The sequence below is a fragment of the Osmerus eperlanus genome, chromosome 24 (assembly GCF_963692335.1).
Source record: "Osmerus eperlanus chromosome 24, fOsmEpe2.1, whole genome shotgun sequence".
In the NCBI taxonomy this organism is placed as follows: domain Eukaryota; kingdom Metazoa; phylum Chordata; class Actinopteri; order Osmeriformes; family Osmeridae; genus Osmerus; species Osmerus eperlanus.
In genome coordinates this window covers 4,055,092-4,068,004 of record NC_085041.1, presented here as the reverse complement: position 1 = coordinate 4,068,004, position 12,913 = coordinate 4,055,092, and the positions used below count along the sequence as shown (strand labels likewise).

Here is a 12,913-nt window from a genome sequence, read left to right as displayed (position 1 = left end):
GTTGAGTGATGCAACAGTTGGTTTTTACGTGTTATGTTCAGCACTTGGCAACCCTGCTCTGTGACTTGACGTGGTCTACCACTCTCAGTGCTCCCAGACTCTTCCACAATTATAGCACTGACAATCGACCCGGGCAGATCTAGTATGGCAGAAATCTCAATTTATTTGATGGGGCTTGTAGTTACCCATGTTGCCCGGTAGGGGGTGCAAACATATAAAAATAACTCAATTACATTTACAGTGTGGAATGTGTAATGAATACCAAAGTTCATTAATTCCTTGACTCCGCACTCAGTAAGAAAAGGTCAGATATTTCTTGCTGTTTCTGAAGTAAAAACCTTGGGTTTTTGGGGGCTATTTTTCATCCTTCCTCACTGTATTGTTTAGTGAAGGGGAAAAGAAGCAGTAAGAAGGCTAAGAGGAAACGACAGTGACCTTTGACCCCTCGGTACTCTGTTTTTGCTGACCTATTATGTCATTTTTCATGGTGAACAAATGAAAATATGATTGGGGATTAATCTTACCCTTCAAAGACAGCTTACGGCTTCTTATATCAGTTTCAATTTCTTCCCTCATATGGGAAAAGAATGGTTGACAGTGTTGCCAAAAGCCAGTTTGCATTGATATTAATGAATGGGACGAAATCCCAGGCTGGCCGTGAGGGTGTTGGAGCTCTGCTCCACCTTGAATCTATATATAGACTGGCAGCATCCACCCCTCCTGAAGAGATCTATTTATAGCTGCTGACGCCACAAGCGCTGCTATCGATGCAGTCCTTGTCGTCAGAGCTGGCGAAAAGTGCTTAGGGGGGAGATACCATTGAATATTAAAGGGAGGGAGAGAAAGAAGGCAGCCCGTGTGTGTGTGTGTGTGTGTGTGTGTGTGTGTGTGTGTGTGTGTGTGTGTGTGTGTGTGTGTGTGTGTGTGTGTGTGTGTGTGTGTGTGTATATATTATATATCAGAATATATGCAAAAGCAGGTATTCAGACAGTATATACGTTTATTATCTACCAAAAGAAGTTGATTTTTGAGATTGTGTAGGTCTTAAACAGTTGGATGAATTCAGCGGTCCACATTTCATCTTGGAGTTGTAGACTATTGCATAACCTGATTCACCATTGCCCAGGGGGGTATGCAGGGTATCAAGGGGTAAATTTGCTGCGAGTCCTTATTACATAATGACTGGCTATTACTAGAACTCACATCCTCTCCTTTATTCTCTCTTTCCTTCTTCTTCTGCCTTGTTCCTTCTCTCACTCTCTCCCTTACCCTCTCTTCCTCCTTCCCACTCCCTCTCTTTCTGCCTCTTTTTCTCTCCCATTTATCCTCTTTCCCTTCCTCTCCCCCCCCCTCTCCCCCCCCCTCTCTCTCTCTCACTCTCACTCTCTCTCTCACTCTCACTCTCTCACTCTCTCACTCTCTCTCTATCTCTCTCTCTCTCCATTCTCTTGCTTTCTCTCAAAGAAGAGGGCAACAGCAGTTCAGTCAAGCCATACATTCCACGTATGATTTGAGCATTTATTTTAACAAGCATAAAGATGAAAAGAGGTTTGACTTTGGAATCCATTATTTGTACATTATGAACTGTAACTCCTTACTCTTCTATCTCCTGCCTTGTAAAAAGAGGATGCCAACATCCTGTTTACCATCACACAACCATAATCTGACCGCTAACCCCAGCCCTCTCCCTCTTCTCTCCCCCAGTTTCGATGTGGAGAATGGGCTGTCGGTGGGGCGCAGCCCCCTCGACCCCCAGGCTAGCCCTGGCTCAGGCATGGTCATGCAGGCCAACTACCCCCACAGCCAGCGGCGCGAGTCTTTCCTGTACCGCTCCGACTCGGACTTCGACCTCTCTCCTAAGACCATGTCCCGGAACTCCTCCACTGCCAGTGAGCTGTAAGTATCCCAGTACTACCGGTCCCACGCTGTGAACTACAGTCTACACTGGCATCGCTTCACGTTGTTAACAGTATCGTATGAAACAAGGGATGTCCCAATGTAATCCTCGATTCTGCCCGACTCAGTGGCTGTTCCTGAGATCTAACAGACACTTTATTGTTTATGTTTGTTCACGGAGACAAAGCGACGTACGCAGTAGGTTTTCCTCTGTGGTCCTAGCTAGTCAGTCATCTGCAGCCTCTGCCTTATGTTTTTAAAGGGAAGAGGGGTTGAAGCACTGGGAAATCAGTTGGCTACCTCGGTGAGAGATCACAAGGATGTTTTCTTTTTGTTTGTCCTCCCCTTCGCATTTGAACGTTTCAGAATCCTTCCCTCCCTCGCTCACCAGCCCATTGCAACCTTCCCAACACCTCCAAGCTACACACACACAATCCCTGTTACTTCCTCAATATTCCCGCTCAAAAAACACTGTATTGCATCCCAGTTGACCCTGTTACAGTGTGTATGCATGTGGCACTCAAGGTCTGCTGTCTTTGCCAAAAGGCCAGTATGGCGATAAATGGTGTTATGTGCATGATCACACAACCCCAAATAAACTTGGTTTGTCTTCCCACAGATGTGCATGTGATTTTTTGTTATGATGTTATTACCAACACGTTATCTTAACGACATAACTGTAACATATATATACTTTTTTTTTTTTTCATGATGTCTTTTAAATATCTTATATTCTAAAACGGGTTTGTTTTGCTGTAGTAGGGTTCTTAGACATTGTAAACCTTTGCTTGCGGTTTTGCCTTTACTCATTTTTAAAATTGTTTTTCAGCCACGGGGAAGACATGATAGTGACACCATTTGCACAGGTTAGTCACTTAACTGTCTTTTTTTAATTGAGTTGTCTTACACCTGTCTGCGAAATAAGTAAACTGTGCCCCGGGTTGTTAATTGATGGACCAATATTCCAGTGCAACTAAGATTCAGCCTGCAGATCTGAGGTATTAGACAGATGTTCTGTGACAACGTTACAATGTCCTCTCCATGTTTTCTCCTGCTGGATGTACTTGCATTACCAAATGCTACCCTGCCGAAATGGGTGACGCCACCTCCATGTATATTTGGGTGGTGTTAAAGAGATGGAGGGGCAATTCATTTTTAACACATACACACACACACACTCTCTACACAGCGCAGCTTGTTCTCCACTTCACCATGTCAGTGACGCAACCTGTGTGTGAAAGATCTCTTAACCCGAGCCTCTGGCTTTCGCAGGAACAGGCCTGGTCTGCGCAGCAGAGGTTGAGTTACAGGGAGTGTGTGTCACAACCCGACTGGGGTTACAAAACAATCCGGAACCTTACACCCGAGCGCTCCAGACAGATGTCGAATATTTTTGAGTTTTTGACTTTAAAGTGCTTACTCCATTCGTCATATATTTTTTCATCCGGGTGACATTTGTGTTGCATCGAATGCCACATAAAGATATAGAAAAAGTGTCTGAGAGGAAAGTCTTGATTGACGTTTGAAATGTAGAGAAAGAGCAGCCTGGACAGAAATGAGAGTGCGAATCATTCTGTCAAAGAATGACATTTTTACAACATTACATTTAAGTCATTTGGCAGACGCTTTTATCCAAAGCGTCATACAAAAATACGGCATATACTCAAGGACCCCAAGTGCACTGCTCTAACAGCATTTGACTGGTTAGAGCCAAGGAACGGTCTGTATTTTACCAGGCAGCGCAGCACCATAATTCAGTGTAATCATCACTCCTACTACAGGTACTTGCCAGTTTACGCACCGTGAGGAGCAACTTTGCTGTACTGACTCATCTACAAGATCGCGTGGGCAACAAGTAAGAACTTTATGTAGCTTCACGTTGAGTCAAAACGCTTTCTGTCTTTGATCCCACACTGCCCCCATTTCCCAAACAAAGACCACCAAGCCCACTTCAGACATGATGAATGGACGGCTAGCTAGAGAATGAACCAAGATGGCCGACGTGATAAACAAGTGAGGGAAAGGTCTGGATCTGTATTTTTTTTCTGTCCAACAGAAGACCACCAAGTAGCAACCCGCCATCAATGTGCAAACCATGCCTAGCAGGTCAGTCACCAGTCACATCTCCACTGATCATACTTGGTATGACAGTATGGCCTGTTATTTGGTTTCTCTACATGGAGAACTTGTCCTGTAGTACTTGTTTGACCCTTGAACTTTTGTGCCCCGCCTGCAGAGGAGCCCTATCAAAAGCTGGCAGTGGAGACCTTGGAAGAGCTGGACTGGTGCCTGGACCAGCTGGAGACCATCCAGACTCGTCACTCTGTCAGCGAGATGGCCTCCAATAAGGTGAGCTACTTTTTTTTTTTTTGTCATGTTGCAAATTCTGGTTCTGAAACTCCTCAGGGAAGGGTCTGTACTGAACATATAAAACACGTTGCTCATTTTGTGATAATAGGACTTTGAGAAGTCCTAAAGCAGGTGATGGTTACCTTGAATAAAAAAAATACACTGCTGGGCAGGGGAACGTACTGGGCTTTTCTATGTGTTATAACAGTGAGTTCTGTTTTTATGTATTCATTTAGCAGACGCTTTTAGAAACATACCGAGGGTGTTTTGAACCTGCAACCTCTTGATCTGCAGTCAATAGCTCGCTGAGCTAAACCTATCTTAATGTGGGACCGGGGAGTAGAACAAGGTGGTTTGAAGGGTAAAAGGATATTTCCACATTCTCTCAGTGGGTCTCTTGATTCTGTTTTTGAATGAAATGTATTACACCCATGTTACCTTCCAACTCCTCCCCACCCTCACATCTCACACACACACACATATATACCCTCACATCACACACACACATATACCCTCACATCACACATACCCTCACATTACACACACGCACTCACATCATACAAACACGCATACATGTCATTAGAAGGGATGAATTTGAGTATCGGGATCTGCTGCCACATGCTCACACACACACACACACACACACACACACACACACACACACACACACACTGAAGCCAACCCCTCTCCACATGCACGCTGACAGGATTGGCTGTAGTTGAGACGACAGCTCTGGCTACGTCACACGAGAGCCATGTGCATTCTACATATGGTGCTTTGTCTGTTGGCTCTGCAGGGCAGGAGAGGGAAAACGCTTACTGCCGTCTCTCGGGACCGTCTGCAGTATTCCCTTCTTTCACCAAACACGTTAATTGAATTTGTTGATCGGCTCAATTAATCCATCTCCATTGAAGGAGCTTTCCCTATTCAATTCACTTTCCCGATCTCCCTCTCTCAGCTTTTGCTCTCATTACACATCCCCCTCCAACCCCCACCGTACTCTCCTGCCCAACCAATCAGAGTGCTCTCCTCCACCCAGCCTCTGTCGTAAGGAGAAGCTCATTGGATGGCGGGCATCCCGCATGCAGGTGGTTAAGGGGGAGATATGGATGGAGCGGCTTTCCTTGTGCGCTCTGTCTCTCCTCTCTCTATATATATCTACAGTATATCTCTCTCTCCCTCTCTCTCTCTCTCTGTCTCCCTCCCCTTTCTGTGTTTACGTTGAGAATGTTAGGGTAGTACTGTAGGTACAGTAGGCTGGGCTGGGAAAAGAGAAGAGAGGCTGCAGACAGCCATGTGCTCCAGTGTGTCCCCGGACAGCTGTGGGCATGAAGGACACCTAGTCTACTGTGAGACAGTTTTTTGCTGTTGCTAGGGGCGTTTTTGACACAGTACGTGTGTCGTAAATGGTGCTGGAATGCACTGAGTGTCTGTCTTGGTTTTTGGAGGATCCTAGAAGTGAGTGCTTGCATGGTTTGTATCTAGATGGTGGCTTAAACAGCCACTGTTGTTACCACCCCCCCCCTCCCTCATGAAAGACGGACTAACAAACATTTACTTTGTGTGCATGCGTGTTTATGTTGAGGTGGTTTAGTACTGTATGCTTTCATGTGAGATTTTTAACTTTAAGCGTAACATGCTGGACAGTATGGACAACTGTGTGTGTGTGTGTGCATCTGACATGCCTGTGTGCGTCATGTTTTGTGTGTGTGCTTGAAGTCAATGTGTGTTTGTTTTTGTTTATGGCTTTCATTCATTGGTTTCTTTTCTGACTCTATCCCCTGATCCCCTCACATCCCCATTTATAAGTGTGGTTTTTTTCTTCAGTTTTGTCAAAGGGGTTTTCGTATTTAACTGACTAACAGTGTTACTCCATCCAAATAATTAATCAGATCGAGGCAGTTAGTCCCGGTGTTGTGTTAGGATTGATGTAGGAATGATCATTTTGACAGTTCTTTTGTATGTGAAATTCACATTGTGAATAGTACATGCATAGCACATTTCTGAAGTATGTGGTTATTTTTTAACTGTAACAATCAACATGGTAAACCTTTTAATCTTAACTATGTTATGTGGTCAACCAAATTAATATTGATTACATGCTTTTACAAAAGAAATCTATAAAAAATCTTGTGTGTGTGTGTGTGGACTGTACAACTGAACAACCTTACTTTTAGACGGGTAGTTAGTATTCTACATCCACCTTGCCTTGATGCAACTAACGCCTATCTACTTTCTTGCTGTGTTTGTGTTTGGTCCCCAGTTTAAGAGGATGCTGAACAGAGAACTCACACAGCTGTCTGAAACCAGCCGTTCAGGAAACCAGGTGTCAGAGTTCATTGCCAGCACATTCTTAGGTGAGCGCGTCTGTTTACGGTACACATTTAAACAAAAATGGACAGCAAGTATCACCTCAAGTCTGATCCTGATTCTGACCCCTTCATATGTGAACGTGGTGGCATATAGTTCTACAGAAAATCCATTTATCCACTTCAATTCATGCAAAAAGATGACAGAGAATATAGTATTCATGTATGTGGTATAATCTGTGCACGCTAATCAGTCATATTTCTATTGTGGCTTGTCACTTGCTTTCTGGTAAGCAGCAAAGAGGTTCGATGGCATTCCCGGACACATTGTCTGGCGTTGCCACGGCGACAGTAATATTATTAGACCGTCGTTGCGTCAATAGCCAGTCTTTAACTAATATCGTCGCAGAATGGACCACTATCAGAATGTTCTCCTACAGAGAGAGGATGGGTATTTTTGGTCGTTTTGTGATGATTATGTCGGTTTCAACATCAGCCTTGATTGGAAATGAGTACTATGGCTTTGGGTGAAAGGAAGAGGAAATATTGGGAGAAAGGTGAGATTGGGAGCTGAATCTCTCATGGCGTGGCACAAGCCTGTGTGTCCTTGTAGGCTAAATGTCAATGCCGATCCGACTAGAAGCTCATACAGGATTATATGGTTTGACCAATCCGAATTAAGTCTTTGTGTGCATATATAAGTGTGACAGTCAGAATTAACAATCAAAAAATTCTATATCGAAAAGGCACCTTTTTTACGAGAGAGTCACACTCTATAGATCCTTTTGTATGATATACATAACTATATTAAAATACCAAGTATTATTGTGCAGTGTATATTTGTTAAATGAACAGCTGCTGAACATTTATCTTCCCTTAACACTATATATTGTTTCTCAGTTCAGTACTGCAAGCTGCACACTCAGGTGCTTGAAGGACATGATTTAAATAACTGTGAATTTGATGGAAGCTTAAAAACATGGACATGGTTAGATTGTGAAATACACTGTTGATCATAATTCAGGTTTATGTGTGTGTCTGTGTGTGTGTGTGTTACAGAAAAGCAGCATGATGTGGAGATTCTGTCGCCGCCCCCCAAGGAGAAGGAGAAGAAGAAAAGACCCATGTCTCAGATCAGCGGGGTCAAGAAGCCCACGCCGACCCCCAGCCTGGCCCCCACCTGCATCCCACGCTTTGGGGTCAACACACACCAGGAAGACCTGCTGGCCAAGGTGAACACATGTACATTACACACACACACACACACACAGCTCCACTGGGAGTTTGTGTTATTTGTATATGAGGCCCATTTCATTGCTCCAATCACAGTATTATTTTGTTTTCTCATTTGTTTTGTGTCCCCAGGAATTTGAGGACATCAACAGATGGGGGCTAGATATTTTCAAGATAGCCGAATACTCTGGGAATCGTCCTCTGACAGTGGTCATGTACTCCATTTTTCAGGTACAGTACTCGTCTAAGAAAAGATATACCTTCATTTAGGTCTACATTCTGACCTAAACTTAGAACTAAAGTGTAACTTTTGTAACTAAGATTGTCTGGAGAGTAAAGGGTGCACTATAAATAAAATAAATTATTTATATTGTTATAAACTGTAAATGGGCCCGGTCCAGCTACAGGATTGGATTTCAGTTTACCGAAAATCGGAACTTTGAAAACGTCAGTTTTCATTTTTATCTATCCTTTTCGTTCCACTCAAGGTACAGGCAGCTGTTAACCCTTCCACCGTCTGTTCTTTCCACCACTTCCAGGAGAGAGACTTGTTCAAGTCCTTTAAAATTCCCACAGACACTTTCATCACGTTAATGATGACCCTGGAGGACCACTACCACGCCGACGTGGCCTACCACAACAACATCCACGCTGCGGATGTGGTTCAGTCCACCCACATCCTCCTCTCCACCCCTGCTCTGGAGGTACAGCATGGAACGTTCCACTGGTCCACGTCGTTCTTTGCTACAATTTTGAAAAAAGAAAATTGTAAACAGATTTGGGCCCAAAGTGTGCATATTCTATGGTACAGTACAGTTGTGATATAATTGTACTTTAGGCTAGGCTAGGGTATAAATAATGTGATCAAACTCGATCAGCATCTCAACAGCTGTCTTTTCTTCCGGTTGCAGGCAGTCTTCACTGATCTGGAGATCATGGCTGCTCTGTTTGCCAGTGCCATTCACGATGTGGATCACCCTGGAGTGTCCAACCAGTTCCTCATCAACACAAGTACGGCCTCCCTCCTCATCTTAGCCTTCTTCTGAGACGGATCTCAAAGTGAAGCATCTAAACAGGTCTGTGTCTCGGTCCACAGACTCCGAGCTGGCCCTGATGTACAACGACACCTCCGTTCTGGAGAACCACCACTTGGCGGTGGGTTTCAAGCTGCTGCAGGAGGACAACTGTGACATCTTCCAGAACATCAACAAGAAGCAGAGACAATCCCTCAGGAAGATGGTCATCGATATGGTCAGTCTTGAGGAGTGACGAGAGCGACTTTGACTTTCAAAACGGCAACTATTTACTACTTAATTTACTACTTTTTTGTCTAGCGACTACCTAAGAAACGACACGAATGTATACCCTTTTCATACGTATGCAATTAATTCAGATGTAAAAATCAAGATATGCAAGTCACACTGACGTGTTGTTGTGCTGTATAGGTGTTGGCTACAGACATGTCCAAACACATGCACTTCCTCGCTGACTTGAAGACCATGGTGGAGACCAAGAAGGTGACCAGTCTCGGGGTGCTGTTGCTTGACAACTACTCCGACCGCATTCAGGTGAGGACCAGGAAGTAGCTCCTGTAACTCTGACCTCCAGCATGACGTTTATAAATAACTTACCTGTATGACAACCTTGTTTTATTAGTTGTACTAAACATGTTTAACACTGAGGTTCTGTTGAAATATACTTTGTTGAAAACAAATACTTACCTTAGGAATGGCTTTTGCTGCAATACACTCATTCTGTTTGACCAAAAGCTTTGCAAATAGTCAACTCTCTAAGGTTTGGATAATCATAAAGATTTGAACAAATCCAGGTGTTGCAGAACATGGTGCACTGTGCCGACCTGAGCAACCCCACCAAGCCCTTGCAGGTGTACCGGCAGTGGACGGATCGCATCATGGTAGAGTTCTTCACCCAGGGAGACCGCGAGAGGGACAAGGGCATGGAGATCAGCCCCATGTGTGACAAGCACAACGCCTCCATTGAGAAGAGCCAGGTAACAATCTCTCTTTCTCTTTCTTATAGCTGTTTCTGGAGACCAACCAACCTATATATATATATATATTCTGAACATCTTGCTGACCTGGCTGTGCCACTCAAACAGTACTGGGCTGCGTTTCCCGATAGCGATGGATCGTAGCAACGATCGAGCAAAAAACGAAACCATCGATATTTCTTACGTGCGTTTCCCAAACATGCTCGTAAGGAGTAGGCTAATCTATGCACTTTCAAGAGTTACGAATTTTCAAGAGACACTTTAGCTACGATGTCTTTAGGAACGGCCCGTAAAACTAAGATTCGTCCTACGATGGATTCTACGATCAACTTAGGCTTACGACGCTTTCGGGAAACGCACCCCTGACTGTTACGTTCTCTTGCTTTCTCTCAAAGAAGAGGGAAACAGCAGTTCAGCCAAGACATACATTCCAAGTATTGATTTGAGCATTTATTTTAATAAGCATAAATATGGAAAGAGGTTTGACTTTGGAATCCATTATTTGTACATTATGAACTGTAACTCCTTACTCTCCTGTCTCCTGCCTTGTAAAAAGAGGATGCCAATATCCTGTTTACCATCACACAATCACAAACTCACACTAACACTCACACACACACAAAAAAAAGTGATGGTTACTTAGTGAAAGCTCTTTCTGTCTCTCGCACACAAAAACATATCTTTCAAATATTTGCTCGACGAAAGGAATCGTGTTCTTGTAATGCGTGACGGATGCTGACATGTCAGGCACAGGGGTAAATCGACGACCCCCTTCCCCAGTCATGTCTAACGCCTCTCCAAACCCTGCTGTGTTCAATCTCCTCGTTCGTCCCTCCCCAGGTGGGCTTCATTGACTACATCGTGCACCCTCTGTGGGAGACCTGGGCTGACCTGGTGCACCCGGACGCGCAGGATATCCTGGACACCCTGGAGGATAACCGAGAGTGGTACCAGAGCATGATCCCGCACAGCCCCTCCCCCTCTCCCTCCCCCACCACCCCGGAGGACAGGGACCAGGAGGGGGGATCCGGGGGCGCGCCGGGGGCCAGCGGATCCTCCACAGGAGGCGACAAGTTTCAGTTTGAGCTCACCTTGGAGGAGGAGGAGGAGGAGGAGGAGGAAGACAAAGATTCAGACCTGGAGAGTCCGCCTGAGAGCGAGAGAGAGGACTCCAGGACCTCCCCGTCTCTGCCTCCAGACCTCGGGGGGGGTGGCCGCCCCCGCCCCCCCTCCCCCCGCCCCCCCCTCCCCCCACCCCGGTCGAAACCTCAGTCTGGCCACCATGTCGGTCAGGAGCCCCCGTCACCACAGGACGTTAACGCTGCCGGGGTTGGACGACGGGGACGAGAGAGATCGAGAGCTCAGCCAGGACGGGAGCGGCGTGGCGTACCTGCGTCTGGGCACGTAACACACACCACGGCCCCGCCCTGCACCACGCCTGCCTTTAACAAGCTGCCTCTCATGGAGGTCTGTGCCAATAGGAGCAGAGGCAGGACGGTCCTTTTTAATAAGCCTGTAGTAACCACAGTCCCTTTACACTGGAGACACCCCTCTGGAAGAAAACAAGGGAGATTTTCCTCCTCTTTTTTTTATCTGGCAGAACAAGAAGAATCGTTTTAGCCTCTTTTATGAGTGCCAACTAGGCCTTTGTATTAAGGCCTGCTTTGGGCAGTTTGAGTCTGTGTTGTGTCTTAGACACAGGCTGCTGTATCTGACTGACTAGACTGAAGACCAACAGAACCAGTCTTACCAAGGTCTACTGAAAAAAACATGGAATTCTACTGAGAACAACATTTTGAGATGTGAGATTTTCAGACATGAACAGTGGAGGATGATGATAGTATGACAGGGTCCTGGGACATTTTGCACCATACAATTTAGATGATGTACTTTTTAAATGAAGCATAAATGATTATGCTTAGTATGTTAGCCCTTGTGAATGATGTGAATGATAGGTTTTACCAAATACAGTATGTACCTGAATAGCAAGAGAATTGTGATTTTAAACCTCAGGGTATGAATAGAAAAAATATTATTTTGTAGCAAAAACATATTGGGTACCCCTCACTTAAACTGCGTGTTTTATGTTTTGTAAATCTGCTCTGAGCATCCCTGAGACAAAGGGAGACTGAAACATTGAGATTATTTAATGGTTTCTGGCGCCCTCTGTTGAACTTCATGCAACACTGAATTTTCAAGGAGAATATAATCTATCAGCAACAGTAAATTTGTAGGACTTTTTATGGCGATAAGAAATTTGGAAATTGGAAATGTTCTCAATTTCACAACCTTTTATGTAACTTGTCCCACTGTGGTCTATGTTCTGGGGTACCCAATGCAAGTTGTTTTGAATCTAGAAAACACCACTTACACTCATCTCTTTTACAATTGTTTTTTTTTTTTGTCTGTGTGATCATGTATAATGTTAATGTCCCACGTTTTAATTTGAGTTGCAATGGTTATTTTTTGTTGTTGGAGATGTCAATACTTGTGTATCTGTGTGCTTTGAAACTTTTATCAGGGTGCCTCCATATTAGCACTTTACAATCTCATAGGCAATCCCTTGCTTTAGTCTAAAAAGGGCTATAGCCATACCATGATCATTGTGAGCATCAGTCAGCTTAAAGCTAGTATTTAATTCGATGGTACGTTGCAGAAGTTGCAAATTCAAATATAATTAACAGATTTGATCAAATCAGTTACTTTACAAGCGATTCATTCTGTATTGATATTCTTGAATGTTCCTTTAATAGATTTGTTTGTGGAGGGAAAAAACACTTCTTTCAACAACAAAAACAAACATCAAGGTCAAACTTTCACATAAAAAAGTGCTTTTGCACCGCGCAAATCTGATTTAGATTTAATTTAGTCAACGTAATGATTAGCTCAATGAGCAGAACACTGACATATCCAGACCAGTTTCTAGCATTGTGCTGATTAAGTTGCTCTATTTATTGGAGAAATGTCAAAAAAATACAATCTATTACTTTGAGCGGGTATGTGACAGAGAGAAGTAGCTTAATGATAACAGACAATCTCAAATGTACCTAAAATACCATAGTACCTCTTGTTGAAATCGGAGAACGCAAATAAATGTAAATCACTACAACAGTCA

General features: G+C 44.2%; 1 protein-coding gene across 5 annotated transcripts in view; it reads left to right on the top strand.

Moving 5' to 3' along the window:
• pde4cb (phosphodiesterase 4C, cAMP-specific b) overlaps positions 1-12,816 on the top strand; it is a 47,924-nt gene extending 35,108 nt beyond the window's left edge. For 4 of the 5 annotated variants that reach the window (XM_062450322.1, XM_062450323.1, XM_062450325.1 and 1 more), the window contains 14 exons: positions 1,705-1,896; positions 2,726-2,762; positions 3,678-3,751; positions 3,953-4,002; positions 4,133-4,245; positions 6,509-6,602; positions 7,614-7,786; positions 7,920-8,018; positions 8,327-8,491; positions 8,699-8,798; positions 8,884-9,038; positions 9,233-9,355; positions 9,616-9,798; positions 10,639-12,816. In XM_062450322.1, the coding sequence (XP_062306306.1) occupies positions 1,705-1,896; positions 2,726-2,762; positions 3,678-3,751; positions 3,953-4,002; positions 4,133-4,245; positions 6,509-6,602; positions 7,614-7,786; positions 7,920-8,018; positions 8,327-8,491; positions 8,699-8,798; positions 8,884-9,038; positions 9,233-9,355; positions 9,616-9,798; positions 10,639-11,418 (2,338 nt within the window). In that variant the 3' untranslated portion in view covers positions 11,419-12,816. Of the gene's footprint in view, positions 1-1,704; positions 1,897-2,158; positions 2,201-2,725; positions 2,763-3,677; positions 3,752-3,952; positions 4,003-4,132; positions 4,246-6,508; positions 6,603-7,613; positions 7,787-7,919; positions 8,019-8,326; positions 8,492-8,698; positions 8,799-8,883; positions 9,039-9,232; positions 9,356-9,615; positions 9,799-10,638 lie in introns of all 5 variants that reach the window. The other variant, XM_062450326.1, reaches the window with a different exon arrangement.
• The last annotated feature ends 97 nt before the right edge of the window (positions 12,817-12,913 follow it).